Source organism: Delphinus delphis, chromosome 10 (assembly GCF_949987515.2).
Source record: "Delphinus delphis chromosome 10, mDelDel1.2, whole genome shotgun sequence".
In the NCBI taxonomy this organism is placed as follows: Eukaryota; Metazoa; Chordata; class Mammalia; order Artiodactyla; family Delphinidae; genus Delphinus; species Delphinus delphis.
In genome coordinates this window covers 69,647,740-69,666,274 of record NC_082692.2, presented here as the reverse complement: position 1 = coordinate 69,666,274, position 18,535 = coordinate 69,647,740, and the positions used below count along the sequence as shown (strand labels likewise).

The 18,535-nt window shown below is 39.3% G+C and overlaps 1 protein-coding gene across 1 annotated transcript in view; it reads right to left on the bottom strand.

Moving 5' to 3' along the window:
* CACNA2D3 (calcium voltage-gated channel auxiliary subunit alpha2delta 3) overlaps positions 1-18,535 on the bottom strand; it is a 784,136-nt gene that overhangs the window by 559,167 nt on the left and 206,434 nt on the right. The window contains exon 4 of the mRNA XM_060022702.1: positions 341-400. Coding sequence (XP_059878685.1) covers positions 341-400 — 60 coding nt within the window. The remainder of the gene's footprint in view (positions 1-340; positions 401-18,535) is intronic.

Below are 18,535 nucleotides of genomic sequence, written 5' to 3'. Positions count from 1 at the left end.
GAGGGATTTGGATATATTCTGCCACCTATCTTATCAATTTACCATTAAAAGCTCTGGTGATTATTGTCAGTTGACTGATTAACTCCCCCAGAATTAGAGAGGAAACCTGATTACATGCATGTAAGTGTGTGTTATCACCTATTGTAACTTGCATAGTGGAAAATGGTTGAGGATCACTGTCCTGTCTTGTCAAAAAACAGGCACATTTATTTCAACCCTGTACCATTCTCTCAAGAGCTTTCTCTCCAAACCTCTGAACCCTGGTGTTCCCAGTATACCTTGTGTTGCTCCTTTGGCAGCAAACACACAAAACAATTGAACTCAAACTATAATCAATTACCTGCAAGTCTGCATCAAATTCATGTTTCAGGTGTGCTTCCTCTGCAGCCTCCACCAGACGCTGGCAAGATAGAAAGCAACACAAAGGATCAGAACTGTAGCCTCGACCCCATTTCAACAACATGAAAAGACCAAAGTTTCTCCATTGCCCAAAAATGACAGATCATATCATGGCATGTGAACTGTGACCTGCTGCCTTTGCTTCCATGAAACTGAAAATAACATCAATGTCAAAATCTAGTTTTTGCTTTCATCATCCAATCATGTTCTGCATCCACTTTCGTAAAAATTCAAAGACACTGGCCCTTGAGGCCAGATATGGACTCCAAAACCTACCTAGAAAAGTGCATTCCTTAAGCATAGAAGGCCCTTAGTCAAGATTTATTGAATTGAATCGAGTCTAACTCTAAGTGGGCTTTCTTCCCCAATGGTTTACAAGTAGTATTTAATTCCCTCAATTTAAGGTCAATTCTTTCTGCATCCAGCTCTGGTACATAATTATCAAATGATAGCTATTTGAATTTAATGGTACGTCAATGCCACTTTGACAATCTGCATCCCAATAAGAAAATCACTAAAATGAAATCAATATGCAACACCTGTAAGTACACAACTCTTGTTATTCTTCTTAGCTAAGTAAATTCAACCAATTCATATTATTATGAAAATAATTTCATAAAATTCCATTTAACATCAATGAGGCAATTATCAAATCATTTATTCTTTAATTTGAACTTCCCAACAATAAGTTATTTCCCACCATGAAAATGTATGCTACAGGATATTGCAGAAAACTTGTTTAGTGAAATAATATTTTACTGAAATTTTATTGAACTAAAAGCAAAACCTTAGATTCAAGTAAAGAATTCAACCATTTCTATTTTTTCCACAGTTATTCTTGTAGCCTATGCTGTCTTTAGCTTGCTTTTTCTTGACATATTATAGAACTGAGTTTAACAGACCCTGTTTCAAAAATGATGACATTAGTATTAATTTCTAAATGATCACAAATCAACAAATGTTCCATGAATAATTATAATATTAAACTGGACATGGAAATAAAGAGAATGAAATTTATTTGGGTAAGTTAGGCAGCAGTACGAGCACTAAAGCCCTCTCTCTCCACCAGCATTGCCCCTAGACTGGAATCTGGGAGAGGTGGCCGATCTGGTTTCCCACATTCTCTTCAGAGAGTCAGGAAGCAGCTTTGCCTTCTCTGGTCAATCAAAGAACAGACTCCAGGAGAACATTACAGGGCCAGAGCCAGAAGATCCAGTTCTAATTCTAGTGAAGATGCAACTCCCTACCATTGCAAAATTTGGGCAGGCCCTTCCCCTCTCTGATTCTCAGTTTCCTCATCCCAAACACATGAAAAGGCGATCCAAGATCAGTGGTTCTCAAAGTGCAGTCCCCCACCAACAGCATCAGTTTCACCTGAGAACCTGTTAGAAACTCACATTTTCAAGCCCCATCCCAGTCCTACAGAATCAGAAGCTCTGGGGCTGAGCCAAGCAACCTGTTTTAACAAGCTCTCTGGGTGATTCAGAAGCTGCTGAAGTTTGAGAGCCACTGACTACAAATAGCACTCACCCCAGACCCCCTTGATTTATGAGCACCACCAACCTTCCAAGGTTTCCTAAATCTCATTTATCTCTTTAAAATCTGTATATATATATATATATATGTATTTCCACTATAAGACATAAAATACTTTATGGAAGGGAGGCATAAAACAAAGGACAGGAAACAGAGAAAAAGCAAAAGGAGAGACACTATCTGTGTAGACTGGACACACTGGCCCCAAACTTTCAATGGGTGTGGTCTTCTTGGAACCATCCTAGTCAATGAAGCTTGTTAGTGTCCTGTGATTACTTGACACAATTTGCATATGTATCAATGTGGACCCTGAAAAATAAATGACTGACAGTGATTTAAGAAATCTATGTGAGAGCTTATTTTCTTAATCATTGTAACAGATTTAGAATGTATATGCATGTATCATGCATATACATTCTAAATTACATTTACATATTGAGCTTTACAGAGTGTGTGCAACCAATATTATGCATCTCTGAACACTTACATATCACAAAAACCCATTCATTCTGACTGTAATTACTTAAACTCATAGAAGTTGTTTTCTCATGGTGTCTAAGCACTCTGAGAACCCAGAGAAGAAATGTCGATGAAATGGACAAATGACTGAAAGATAAGAACAAAATAAAACTTCTCAGATAATATTGAAAAAAGTGAAAAATTGGAAATGCAAAAAAAAGAAAAATTGGAAATGCAAAAAAAAGAAAAAGAAAGCTGTATAGGACCAACAAATAAGAGAACAAGACAGAAATAATAAGCAAGTTGAAGTTATCATGAAAGAACATAGCATGAAATTCATTTCATATATAACATTTTATTTACATTTATATGTATGTATATGTATATCACACATACATGCCAATAACAAATTTATGTGTAATATAACATGAAATGTATTTCAACTACAAATATTGCAATACAAGCCATGGGGCACAAGAAGATAACACATTGGAAACAATTCTGTAATATTGTACAAACCAATGACATCAGCCAGAACACTGTTCTTTGTGTGGAGCTGTGAGCCCATGAGAATTTTAATCCTGCAGGCCAGTTTTTACGTTCATTTTCTAGTTAAATTTGCTACGTGCCTTTTTTTAACTTAATTTATCTTACATATTTGTTTCCATAAAGATATTTTCCCATCATGCTCACTACAGAGGTTTAGGAGATATGATTCATAAAAAGATAGTCAACTGGCAGCCACATATAATACTGCCTCATGTGAAGCACAGAAGTACTTTGGAACAGGACTCTTTGAAAGGACATACCCTTCTTGCCATGGGGTTATCCCAATCTGCTCTCTTGATGCCAGCAGGAGACAGGCCTACATTTTATGGGAGAATTCAAGGGTTCCCCTACACACACACCAAGAACAGGCTCAGCTGCTATGCACAATTATGACAAACAGAACATCAAGAACTAGGTACCTTTTGGAAAGAACAAAGCACAGTCGATCTTCTTGAAACACTCTTATAAAGATAAATGAATTAAAAGAAATGTTATTTAATAAGGAAATCATGTGCCATAAATTTACCTAAAACAGAGTAGTCCTGGGGACAGAGTTCCTATTGTTAATAAAATAAAAATAAATTCAATCATCATTAACAAAATCAAAACCACTCAACTTCCAGCTCTGATGCTTGCCAGTAGAAAATAACAGCCCAGAATGTCTCTTTCTGAGCAAATATCCTTATCATCTAAGTCAAATTAAGTATGTTTTTAAAATAAGCTTGATCATTATTTGCAGGCATGAAAAATCAATTTAAATGTGCTAATATTTTAGTTATTATATAAGGAACTGCCACTGAGCCTGAGGAGAACTGTTACTCTATTATATCCATTAGAGAGGCAGTGTTCTTTTAATAATAGTAAGTTAATTTTCTCTTGTATGAATTCCCCTTTTGGATCTGCAGATTGGATTACAGAACTGTGTATGTGGCTTTTAATTAAGACTGAACACTGGAAGTAAAAACGGCTTTGAAGACTAATATTCAAAACTGAGCTTTGGGGTCAGGGAAAGCAGCAGTTTTGTCCACAGATATTCCTTCCCCCTTAATGACCAAACATTTCCTCACTCAGTAAAAATGATAACAATATAGCGGAATATACATCCTGGCCTTGGAACAAAGCACCTACAAGCTAAAAAGTTGTAATGCATCAATTGATACACATTACATTGACTTTTAAGATTTCTAAATAACTCTTCCTTTTTAGTGGAATAAATACAAACAAAAGCTATCTTTATATATAAGAAATGCTAGAAGCCATGGACCATAGATAGTATTTTATAGCTGTGGGTAATAGTGGGGATATTAAAACATTTCATTTAAAATCACATCTTAGGGCTTCCCTGGTGGCACAGTGGTTGAGAGTCCGCCTGCCGATGCAGGGGACATGGGTTCGTGCCCCGGTCCAGGAAGGTCCCACATGCCGCAGAGCGGCTAGGCCCATAAGCCATGGCCGCTGAGCCTGCACGTCTGCAGCCTGTGCTCCGCAACGGGAGAGGCCACAACAGTGAGAGGCCCGCGTACCACCAAAAAAATAAATAAATAAAAAATCACATCTTATTTCTTGTTACAATGACCCCACGTACATCCATGCAACAATACAGAAGGCACAGTCTCCCATCTCCTCCCCTGAAACACTTAAATCTCTGTCATGCTCCAGAAGGGGGAAAATAGGACACCAAGTCAAAGTAAAAATTGGACCAGAATAAGAAAATGATTTTTTGTTCTACATGTATTTCATTTTTTGGTTCCTGATCATTTTGGCTTAACAGGAGAAAAGAGAGAAAGAAATGTGCGATGAAAAGTGGGAAGCGTAATGGAAAATATGGTTCCACAACCAGAGTAACTTATTACTGGACTCCTACTGATTCTATCAGATGAACAAATTGTGTACAAGTGAAAAAAATTTTAATAAAAATCCCTAAAATTGGAGCAGGGGCAACTATGGCCAAAAATCCTTAAAACAGAAATATAGAGGCTTCCATGGTGGCACAGTGGTTAAGAATCCACCTGCCAATGCAAGGGACACGGGTTCGAGCCCTGGCCCAGGAAGATCCCACATGCCGCGGAGCAACTAAGCCCGTGTGCCACAACTACTGAGCCTGAGCTCCAGAGCCCGCAAGCCACAACTACTGAGCCCACATGCCACAACTACTGAAGTCTGCACGCTTAGAGCCCATGCTCTGCAACAAGAGAAGCCACGACAATGAGAAGCCCACACACCGCAACGAAGAGAAGCCCTGGCTCACCGCAACTAGAGGAAGCCCACACACAGCAACGGAGACCCAACACAGCCAAAATTAAAAAATAAAATAAAATAAATTAAAAATTAAAAAATTATATATATATAAACCATATGAAAAGCAAAGAAAAAAAGTTATTTTTATTTCTCATGTTAAAGCTAAAAAGCTTTTGCTTGTAAATTCTGTGATCATGGGATGCTGGAATTTAACAAAGATTTCAAAGCACTTAATATGTTCAGTGATTTTCATTTTATGTTTTGCAGGAACACATTTAATACTCATACCAGGTTTTTATTGCCATTTTTTACTCAAAGGAGTACTCTTTCTCAAATAATGCTTAAATTCAACTGAAGGGATTCTAAGGAAAATGTGTAATCATTAACATGGATTTGGGCTGCATCAATGATTAAATTACAGCTAGTTATCAAATTGTCATTAATACCAGAATGAGAGATCACGTGAGTCTTCCTTCAAATCCGTAAGAGCTAGAAAAGCAACCAAATGGAGTGATCAAGTAGAAGTAATAATTACTGTCACAAACACACCCAGTGTGGCATGGTTCATCTTTTCCTTACACAAGGGTTAGTGGCTTTTGTTGTAACTACTAGAGTTTGATGGAGTAAGAGTTATACCTTTTGCCAATCAGTGTGTATATTGGATGAATACTATCCTAGCACCATGTTACAGGGCAGGACTTGAACCTGACATGCTGATCATCTGAAGAGGTAAGGACAGAGGAAACCCAGGTCCTCTCTACAGTCACAGATTTCAAACTCAACTGATCCTAGAAGTAAAAATGAAAAATCTCTTTTCTCATTAAATGCCATTACTGCATCAAAAGATGTGTCCAGAAATATGGACAAAATGAGATTTGTCCCAGGACTAATTTCAAACACTCCTTTCTTGTATGAACAGTCAGAAACCAACAATTTAAGAATCATTACACTGGGGGGAAAATGTAAGATATTTAAATTTACATTTTCATTCCATCTGGCGTTTTAATCCCTTCCCTTCTGTAATCCGGATAGAGTTTTTATCACTCCATAACAGTGTAGATTAATCTTTGATGCTTTTGTAGCTAGAGTAAGTGAAGGACTTGTATCACCAATGAGCCACCGCACATCATGAGGTGGTCTACAGAAGGATGGAGGACATGCACAGGAAAATAGCTGTTTCAATATAAAGGGCTAAGTGATAAATTATGGTAATAATAGGCCACGAAGCATCCCAGAAAAAGGCACATTTAAGCTGAGCGCTAAAGGAAAACAGGACATTGCTAAAACAGTGTTCCAGTCCAAGAAAACATTGTAAACAAATTTTTGGAGGCAAGAAAACTTCCAGGACTTTGTTCTAGAAACAGCTGTATCTCAGAGACCTACACAGAGACCACATCAATGGCTGGATGACCATCAGGCAATAAACCAGGGCAAAGGAATAACCTGGAGAGATAGACATCAACTAGACAAGAAGAAATCCAAGACATCTTTCCCTACACTCTGAAACGCTGAAACTGCAGTTACAGTAATATCTGAGAACTTAATAATATTCAGTAATCCTTACTGATACAAATGTTTTCGCTTTTCAATTCCAACAGGAAAGGCACATATAAATCACCAACTATCAAGATGATCATTTCTTTAGAGAAAAACAACTTTTAAGGAGCCTTCATTATTTCTTTGATCCTGTAGAAGAAATAAGCTTTGTTGCACATCAATGAACATTTTGTATAAAATGACCTTCTGCTTGAAAGCTGCAAAGATTGCTTCTGCTTTAAAAACAGCAAACATTTCAAAGTGGATTATAAAAGCTAATCTATAAAGTTTCCAGAGAAAACAGGTAACGGAACAATAAAGCAAACACATCTTGTGTATGTGGGGAGAGTTCTCTTCCCTTCCTCTACCTCCCTCTTCCTGTCTCTTTCAGATTGCATACGACTACACCAGCCTTTTACAGACAAAATAAGCCTAGAGTTTACATCAGAAGACTTGATCACAATCAATAAAAAATTATCTTTGTTTCTACAGGCGATACCTGTTATCAATTCGAGGCTGATTAAATTAATAGCTATTATCAACATGAGTGGCCAATTTCCAAACCAAAGTCATCTCATTCTACATCTAAAGCTACATTTGCCAAAAGGTAACATTTGCAAAGCTATTGAAGATGGAAACAGCCAAACTTTGCTCAAAAGGCTACCCAAGGGCCAAGGCAGCTGGGGAGGAGACAGGAAGAAAAGACAACCTTATTTTTCAGCCCAAGTAAATTTTTCCAAATGATCCAGCATTTTAAAACATGGTCTTCTGCTTATGTAGTCCTCCTGGGAGTGGTTTAGAGTTGAATTACCAAAATCAAGGCTATTTAACCATAAACCCTATAAAGTTCCCTCCGAACACTTCAGTTCTGAGATAACGGAACACTTTTCTTTGTGGGCAATGGTACTCCCATTAACTTCCTGAGAGGACAAGTCCAAGATGAAAAGAACTATGACATTATGTCAGTTTGAGGATGAACATTTGTTTTACACAATGGAAGTCACCTATCACAGAGGGCTCTGACAGTGGTGAATGAAATTCTGTTCCAGCCCTTAATTACATCTTTCCAGAGCTGACTCAAGAGTTTTTGACTGGAACCCACAATGGCAGAGCATTGAAGGTACTGTCCAACTAGCTAAGGAAGATGTAAACATTTGCCTAAAATAAGAAAGATAAGGGGACCTCCCTGGTGGTCCAGTGGCTAAGACTCTGCGCTCCCAATGCAGGGGGCCCAGGTTCGATCCCTGGTCAGGGAACTAGATCACACATGCCTGCCGCAACTAAGAGTTTGCATGCCGCCAACTAAAGATCCCACATGTCCCAATTAAAGATCCCACACGCCGCAACTAAAGACTCTGCATGCCGCAACTAACGATCCCGCATGCTGCAACAAAGATCCCGCATGCCACAACTGAGACCCAGTGCAGCAAAATAAATATTTTTAAAAAAGAAGAAAGATAAGGTGCAGCCAAGTTAAGAAGGTGATAGTACTGGAGAGGATATCTACCCTACAGAGAGTTTCCAATCCTGGTTGTAGCAACAAGTTTCCATCAATTCTGTTCAATTGAGTTTAACAAATATTTGTTGAGAACCCATTCAGTAATCAGAACAGCAACAAGAACTGAGTGGAACACTAAGGAGGAGATGACTTAGTCTTGGCTCTCAAGAAGCTTTTGGTCTTTTAAACATTATGGCCCAGTAGAATCAGAACAGTCTCAGAGCCGAGGAACAAGGGTTTGAATCCAGATCTTCCTACTCAGTAGCTACTTGACTCTGGGAAAATCTTTACTTCTCTGAGTCTTGGTTTTCTTATCCAATCTTTAGTCTGTATCTCCATGTGTGAATTTGATGAGCATGTACACACAAAACATTTCCTGAAGGATTCCACACAAATGTAAGATATCATGATGAAGGGGCAGGGAAGGAGACAAGGTTTTCAGGCATAACACAGCTTGACAGGAACAGGAAAAGACCACAGAGTCTGTGCCACCCACAGTTGGCTCGCATGTGGGGAGAACTTGGAACAAATCCCCAAGTTCACGGTTACATGGAGGTTACATGAGAGTAATTCTGCTGCCAACGAAAGGACTCCAAACCTAGTGTTCTCAAACACAAGGCTGTGCACCTGCTCCTTAAGGACTGGTTTTCAGAATCCACCACTCTCTTTTTTAGCTTCAGCAGCAAAATCTGTGATCAGTCAGGCTGAAAATGGAATGAGGCAAGCGCCTTTATCAAAGGTTTGACCGATGTCCTCAGAATGGCACAAATACAGAAATTAAGTTGTTTGCCAAAGCAAGCTCTTTTGATGGATGGTACCTGTGAGACATGGAACTGGACAGCGAATGTGGCAGCTCCCAGCCCCTGGGCCCCAGCCGTAGCCAGGGAAGGAAAATTCTCTTTCTCCTTGAAAATAGAGAGATAGGGCTTCCCTGGTGGCGCAGTGGTTAAGAATCCACCTGCCAATGCAGGGGACACAGATTTGATCCCCGGTCCAGGAAGATCCCACATGCTGCAGAGCAACTATACCCACGCACCACAACTACTGAGCCTGCGCTCTGGAGCCCGCAAGCCGCAACTACTGAGCCTGCATGCCACAACTACTGAAGCCCGCACACTTAGAGCCTGTGCTCTTCAACAAGAGAAGCCACTGCAATGAGAAGCCCGCACACCAATATGAAGAGTAGCCCCCCACCGCCATAACTAGAGAAAGCCTGCACGCAGCAACGAAGACCCAATGCAGCCAAAAATAAATAACTAAAATAAATAAATTTTAAAAAGAAGAAGAAAAGAAAATAGATATGTAACAATTTCCATGTCTAGTCAGATTATTACCTACTCAAGATGGATTTTTAACTAAATATGATGCAGGGGAAAAGCTATTTCAATTCCGTTGCTATTCTCTCCTTGTATCCATCCATCCAGATGTTTACCAAGCAACTTCAGTTTGGAAGGGAGCATATCATGTTGGTCCAAGAGCAGGCTCTGGGGTCAGATAATCTGACTTTGAATCCTGGCTCCAGCTACTTCATGAGAGTATTCTGGGCAAAAGTTCTTGGTACACAGTGAATGTCCATTAATGCTAGCTCTTATTATTGTTGATGATGATGACAAGACAATGCTGATGATAATTAAGTATATGAGAAGAATCATGCTAGACGCTTGGGCCATGAAGATGACCAACACGTTCATAGTTCAGCTGGGAGGAGAAGCAAGTAATTAGACAGTGCAGTGTGGGCTATTACAGGAGGTCCCACAAGGTGATAACAGCAAATTATTCAGTTTCACACTTCCTATCCCAGTGCCAAACAGTTCTAAGTGCTTTAATCAATTAATCCAGTTAATGCTCACAACCATCCTATAAAGGAAAGCACATATAGTATCCCAACTTTACACACGGTGAAACCAAAAGCAGAGAGGCTTAAGGTGTTATGACAACTCAAAGCAAGGAGCAGATAACTCCACCAGGGAATGCGGCACCATTCCCTGGCAGAGTTACGTGTGGGGAAGGTTTCATAAATGATGTGACAGTAAGTCTAAGTTAAAGGATGAGTGGAAGTCAGCCAAGCGTCCAAGAGAAATGATGGGAGAAGGAACAGCAAAGGCTCCAAGAAAGACGCCTCATGTGTCTGCAAAGTTGTAGGTAGTTTGGAATGGGGAAGGTCAGTGATGTGGGGAGAAGGATGCAAAGAGGCAGGCAAGTAGGGTCCAAATGAGCAAGGCCAAGGAATACTATGCTCTGTGCACTGCAGTGGGGGTAAGGAACTGAAGAGGTCTAATTGGGCATAAAAGCAAAATAATCAGTTCTGAAATTTAAGTCATCTTTCAATTAATCTGCTAGCAGTGTTGAAAAAGATAGATTAGATTACTATATCTAGATAGGAAGGAGAGAAGGGAGGAGGAAGGGAGGGAGGGAGAGGTTTAGGGCATAGCAGGAAGGGAATGCAGAGTGAAGGAAGGTTTTAAGATGAAAACATGCTCACGGTATGTGAGCAGTAATAAGCAAAAAGCAGTAATAAGAACTGCCATGGGAAGCTCCCTGCAGACTCAGTTCAGGGTAGCTTTGGGATACTTCCCAGGGACCAGAAAGCCATTGGGCCCAGGCCTCCAATTCAAAGAGCCTTAAACTTAGACTTTCTACACTAATCTCCTAAAAAGATCACACGTACAGTCACAGAAAACCATAGCACTAGAAGGAGAAGTTCTGTTAAGTTGCATCTCTTTCCTGGACCATGCAGCCTATGGTGCATTATAATTTTCTTTACTGTATCCTTTACTTCATGGGGAGAGCTCAGTTACACTGTATAAGCACTTTGTTAAAACAAACAAACAGTAATGTGTTAAATGTAAATATTTAAAATATAACACAATTTTCAACTATGTTTTGTCATTTCTTCATTTCATAACAGACTGGGAGCCTTGAAAAATGAAAATGGCCTGGGTCCCTCCTGAGTTTTGAAGAACCCGGGGATATCAGATCAAGCTGGCTTTTACTCCTCTAAGGTAAAGTTAACCGCTTATACATATGTGTGAAGCTGATTTCAAATGAAATCACGAATGAAAGATGAAAAATAAGACTCTTCCCATGATCTTGGTCCCCAAACATTTTATGCAAGTCCCTTGCTTCAGAGTGCTCAGAAAAGGCCGTCCTCCAGCAATAGAAATAAGATCCTGAAGCCAGCACTCTCAACCCTGCCCAATACTTTCAAGAAAATGACTGCTTCAACTTAAGACACTGTGCAACAAGGGGACCAACCCTGGGGGCAAGATCCTGTGTATATATGAGCTTTTAGGTCCATGGGGAGCTGAGTAAACCAAGGGGCTGGTTCTGAATGAAGTGTGTGTGCCTTCAACTCATTTTTTGTCATTTTTCCTTCTATTTTATATATGTTCCTTTTGCATTCAAGGAATGCCATTTTCACCCTTTGGAACTAGACTTCCCATTTTAAAATTTCCAAGGATGAGAAGCCAGCTTAAAGGATAAGCTGGTTCTCCCTTTTTTAATGCCCAGGTTATGAACTGAAATTACATAGAAGGTGTGAACTTTGGGGAAGTTATTCATATACTTTATTCTCTCTGCTTCAACTCTCTTTCTGCTCTGTCAACCTTTAATTATAACTTTATTTCAAAATGACAATCAAGTAAGCAGATATATGAACACATGCTAGTGGTAAAAGATTGGAGGATTTTTTTTTAATGAAGAAAAGACAGAACTAATGAAGGACTAAATCCATTTTACATAAAAGTAAACTAAGACCAAAAACTTAAATTCTCTCAAATGTCTATGCAATTCATTTGTATACCAGGCTTGCTTTTGACATTCATCATGCTTTGCTCACACATGCTCCCTCCTCATCGGCCATGCCCTGCAGTCTGGACTCTTGTAATTTTCCGATGCTCTTACAGGACCAAACAAAATGGACAACACACTGGCACTCTATGTTTGCCTTTCTCCAAATACCCAGCCCCTTCTTGTACTGTAAAATAGACACACAGAGAAGTAGTAAGTTCAACCATATAAAATGTCCACTTTGTGAATCAAAGCAGTTGAATCTCAGCAAGTCTATGCAGTTTCAGTAAATTCATAAAATACATTTGGACTTTGGTGGGTTTTAAATTCCCTTTAACATTCTAAAGGAGCTAAATTATGCTGAGCAAATTAAGAGTCCAAGGAAGACACAGGAAATGGAAATGAACACAATCAAGGCCCTTCTTTGTGCCGACACTTTACAAATGTTTGCCCATTTAAGCTCTACAATAAGCCCCTAGGGAGCTATCACATCCTCATCACACAGATGAGAAACAGTCTTAGAGGGGTGAAGGGACCACCCCAAAGTGACCAGAGAATGAGTTATGGGGTTAAGAATGAAACTCATGACGCTCCCAGTTGGCTAAACTACTATAAAGACTCGGACCATCGATGCCAACGTGGTTGCCCTCTGGTGTGACATAGGCCCTTGGAACCGTGGTCACTAGCAGCTGCCTCAACTGGTCCTTAAGCAAAGACTTAAGTCTAACAAGCAAATAAACTGACGACATGATGTCTTGATTAGATCCTGACTATCATGAGTATTAAGCTTCAAAACCAGGTATAAAGAGAGGGGCATAAGACCTAGATTGGAGGAAATGATACACCCTTGTATCTTTTGCATTATATCAGAAACCGTGCCTACCACCTATTTATCTGGTGAGAGAAAAGCAGATTGATGTTCTGGTCACGGCTTTCTTCATGTCCCCAAAACATGGATGCAAATCTATCATTGAAGAAAAAAATAATAATAATCTGGAGGCTGACGACTACCTAATATCTCTCACAGTTGAGCTATCCTCCCTTTCAGGCCTTGAGACCTTTCAAAGAACTTGTCTCCATGATGACAAGGGGTTAGCACAAGAGTCAAGACCAAACATCCAGTTTTCTCTGTGCTGGGAGAGGCAAGAGCCTTATGTGGTCTGATAGCAGCTGCTCAGAAGTGTCCTTTAGGTCAAGTTCCACTCGATCCCCATGGGGAACCGAGCAGGATCAGCTCAGTAGCAGCAGGACACTGAACAAGGACACGCTGCCACAGCCAGGAGGCATGGTCTTCACACTGCACTGCTCAGTGCCTCCTGAGCATCTCCATGGTGAAACAACAGCCAAGAACCTAGCCTTCACGGACTTATGTTGGAAGAGACAAAGACAGCAAGCAAAGGAACAAATGCATTAGATCACATCAGAATTAGCACCATGAAGATTACAAAGCAAGGTGACATGGTAGAAAGTGACAGGGGCACAAACATTTGTGATGGTCAGGAAAGAGATTCCTGCAAAATCAACATGTACCTGAATAAAAAGAAGGAGCCCAGAGGCTATCTGGAGGAAGAGCTTCCCAGGAAGAAGAACAGCAAGTGCAAAGGCCCTGAGGTGCTGACTGCTAAAACCAAACACAGGTCCACAAGATCATACGTGAAAACTTTGGCGCCAGGTATGCTACACTAGTTCAGGATTATTTGGATTTTTGAAAGGTAAAATGATTTTACAAAGGTAAAATGATACATGTGTATCACATATTTGTTACAAATCATCCCCAGTGAGGGCTGAGGCAGCACCCCATAGTCAAATATTAATATTTCTGTAGTAAGATATATGATTATTCACATTAAGTAGAACAAATAAATATTATACATATCCACCTATCAATTCAGATCAAGTTTCTACCAAATGAGGTATGAAAAAAGTTTCAATTTTCAGGGCTATCTGGATTACAAAATTGTAGTATGAGTTTGTGAACCTACTCAAACTTAAAAAAAAATTAAGTTGATAAACATTTCTCAATTTTATGTTTGTTAGCCACAAAGTTTACTCAGCCCTTTGGCTCAGCAACCACATGCGCCAACAAATCACAAAATTAAACAAGTAAGGATAAGTCAAATAAATGGGAATGGGAGGAGGGATCTTATCAGAGTGATGAAAATGTACAATCAATTGTACATCAATTGCTATATTACTGTGATGCACTCACAACTTGGTAAACCTACTAAAATCACTGAAGTCTACACTTAGAAGAGGTGAATTGTATTGGATGTAAATTATGCCTCAATAAAGTTGTTAGAAAAAATATCAATGGGAGAAACTCAGAAATGTGAATTAATGTACTCACAAGTCTGCAAATGTAGAAACCCTTTTATCTATAATGTGATCCATTTTCTCACAGTAAAAGTGTTCCAGTAATGAAAAATGATACAGCCACACTTTGGAAAACAATCTGGCAGTTCATCAAAAGGTTAAACACAGACTTAACATACAACCCAGAATTCCACTCCTAGGTAAACACTCAAGAAAAATGAAAAACTAAGTTGACACAAAAACTTATACACAAATGTTCATAACTGTGCTTTTCATAATGGCCCCAAAATGGAAACAACCCTAATGTCCAACAGCTGATGAATGGATAAACAAATGTGGTATATCCACACAATGGAATATAAGTCAGCAATAAAAAGGAATGATGTATATTAATACACCACAATATGGATGGAACCTGAAAATAGTATGCTAAGTGAAGGAAGTCAGTCACAAAAGATCACATATTATATGATTTCATGTATATGAAATGTCCAAAAAAAGGGAAATTCATAGAAACAAAAAGCAGATTAGCAGATGGAGGGCTGGGGAGAATGGTAAGATTGAAGGACAATAGCTAAAGTTATTGGGTTTCTTTCTGGGGTAATGAAAATGTTCTAAATTTAATTGTGGTGATGGATATACAACTGTAAATATACTAAGATTTAATACATATACTAAATGTACATAATATATATACTAAATATAATATATAAGTATATATACACTAAAACTTAGAGTGAATTTACACTTTATATGGGTAAATTGTATGGTATGTAAATTATATTTCAATAAAACTGTCACCAAAAAAGAGTGTCTTTGGTATATTAGGATGGAATTAAATATGTATTGTCTGATGTTCCTCAAAGCACAAATGACTCCTTGACATCTGCCGGCTTAGCGAGTTCAACCTGTCTTCATAGAACATAACCTGGTAATGGCCAATCACCGTCAACAGAGGGAAAGTTCTTGTCCACCAACTATGACACTGGGCAAGTCTGTGAAGAGATTTAAATCTCCTCTAAAGAGTTACTTACTTACTTGATCCTTAACTAGGATATCTGATGTACTTTTAGCACAACACATTTCAGACTAGCTAAATTACTGTCATTTGCAATAACTGTGAAAAGAAACACTAAATAAATATTATTGAGATAAAAGTAAGTATATTAAAATGATCCTCTGAAGTGTGTTGTAATGTGATCACTCAACCACAGGAGTCTAAGAATTATAACTAATGGTACCTAGCATAATTCTAGGTCAATCCAGAGCTAACATACAAACAGTGCTAATTAAGATTTTTCTTGATTCTTGAGAAAGTAAACACCAAATGGAGGAAAAGCTCATAGAGTACCAACAACATTTTGGAAGGCTTATAATAATTTATTATTGTTTATTTATATCTCAACACATTCCAAATAGATTTTTCCCATCTTTTGTAAGATACATCAAGAAGAAAAAATAAAATAAAACCTTTATTATTAAATTAACTAAGAACATCTGATTTCAAGGAACATGAAACCAACTGGTCAACAAATGTTTATTAAGCATCTACTATATACAAAGAACATGGCCAGACACTGAAAGGAGCTGCAAAATACTTATGGCAGTCTCTGCCCTCTAGGAATTTGTAGTCACATCTCACAATAATAAATAACTATCCCTGATGCTATTTGCCGGATTTCAAACAAGGAGTCCAGTTAATAGGAGGTATAAGAGAGGAATGGAGTGATGACTCTCCAATACTGTGGCCAGGAAGAGACTGAAGATGAATTCTAAACTAACTTTAAGAGGTTCCTTGGGGCTTCCCTGGTGGCGCAGTGGTTGAGAGTTCGCTTGCCGATGCAGGAGACACGGGTTTGTGCCCTGGTCCGGAAAGATCCCACATGCCGCGGAGCGGCTGGGCCCATGAGCCATGGCCGCTGAGCCTGCACGTCCAGAGCCTGTGCTGCGCAACGGGAGAGGCCGCAGCAGTGAGAGGCCCGCGAAACGCAAAAAAAAAAAAAAAAAGAGGTGCCTAGGATTTAGGCAGGTTCCAAGGAAAGAAGGCAGATACCCTAAGTGGGAAAAGCTGTGAAAGGCCAAGGTGCAGTTTGGGGAATGGAGGGCACACCAGTTTGGGCAGTTAGACAAGGCCACTGAGCAGAGCTGGAGCCAGTGTGGGGTAGGAGCCTGGACTAATTTGTGTAAGTACTGAACTTCATCCTAGATGAGTTCAGAAAGATGCTGGAGGAAAAGTGAGCCAAGACGATCGGGGCCAGGGGCCACAGGGGATGGCGACAGGACAAAGGGAAAGAAGTTATGAGAAAGCACAAGGCCTCAGCTTGCCCATGCCAGCTGCTTGGAGCAGTGTGTACAGCACTGAACACCATGCAGATGGTCCCCAGTACAGCCATGGCTTTATCACTGCCACGTCTAATCACACCTAACAATAAAACTTAGTCTTATTCTATACCACTATTTTTTTAAAAGGTTTATGTCATTAAATTATTTTATAGCTTTTTTTAAAAGAAAAATGTTCTTTTGTAAAGTCTTAGGCCTAGGGGGAAAAAAAAAAGACAACCCTTTCAGTGACCTGCCATAGTCCTTGAATATTGATACATCATATGTATACATATCTGTGATTATTTCTATTATGTTAATTAAGCTTTCACTGGGGGGCGGAGGGTGAAGTAACCAGGGTGATTAGCATAGCAAGTGAAACAGGTTAAAAGGAGAACACACCCCCAAATATTAGCTTCAGGACACATATGATGATTATTAAACTGATTACAGCAGATATGCTGGTTATATGTTGAAAATTAAAGCTTATATGAACCAGAAGAGATCAGTGACTCACCTGGGTTTTCTCTCCCTCTCTGTCTCTGTCTCTGTCTCTCTCTCTCTCTCTCTCTCTCAGAAGTTCAAGTATTATTTAGCAAGCAAAGATTAATAAGACACAGTCCTCCTCTTAAAGATTACACAAAATAGTAAAGGAGATAAATATGTAATCAAATAACTACTATTTGATATGATGAATGTGATAGGTATCTCAGACGTGGTACCTTTAAAATAAGCACTAAAATAATAACTGTTAATAAAATAAATCAAAACAAGAATACCAACTTGTGCCCAGGTATTCTAATAAAATCTTGCTCCTTATATAATTTCCCTCATTTACCAATATTTCGTTAAGACAAACCACTTAGTTTATGCTGTTTAATACATTATAGTTCTTAACATGCAGGTACTCAATGAAAACCATCAATAATGCTTTTCACTTTGCTGATAACTAATATTATAAGCAACAGTCAGACAATGGGTGGTGTGAATCATAGGATAGACCACTACCAGAGGTCAAGGTGGGCAGGCATCTAAACCATGCAGATGGCAGGTAATGTTCCACAGGGTCAGGGACAAGGAAGGAGCAAAAGAGTGTTACAAAGACCAAAGGGGCCGGTGGGCACATAACCCAGGATACTCTGGGAAAACATGATGAAGATCCTGGCTCAATTAAGATAAGTTTATTGGGAAAGCAAGTTAGCAAGGCTTATAGAGAGACTACTAAAAAACTGGGATGAGCTCTTCCAGGTACCAGGTTAGGGGGCAGAGTGTGTGGTCAGGGCTCTTTCAAAACCCTCTAAAACTGTACTTCTCTCTTGACTTATTCCCCTGGGATGGTGTTTTGCCACCATTCCCCATGATCCCTGCACCTCCCCTGAACTAGCAGCATTTGATAGCGGCTTCTTGTAATTACATTATGAGTGGTCAGAAATCAACTATTCAGCTTCCCTTTTTCTAAATGCTGGCTCTCAGGGAGGCCACTCAGGGCTGGGAACAACATCTCTGGAGACAATAGCGTAGAAGCACCTCAAAGAAGACAGGGGCATTTGAGTACTGATGGCCAGAGAATCCCAGGACCCACAGCGGGTTGGGAGCAGAGGTGACATTCACAGGAGTTGTCTGCCTTTGCTAATTGATTGTAAAGAAACGTCTTCCTTGTTGAGGATCAACTGAGTCCACTGAATGAAACTTAGAGCACAGAAACATTGGTTAGTCCTATAGTTTAAAAAACTCTAAGCAATATGACTGGACAGCTGTTAGAGTAGAAACGTATTAGAAAAGGTAAGTTGGTACTAAGAGAATTAGACTTGGCAGTTTATCAAATGTGAACTGGAGAGGATGGATGAATTCTAAGTCAATAACCATTATGGTCACTCCTAACAACTTCCATCTGTCAGG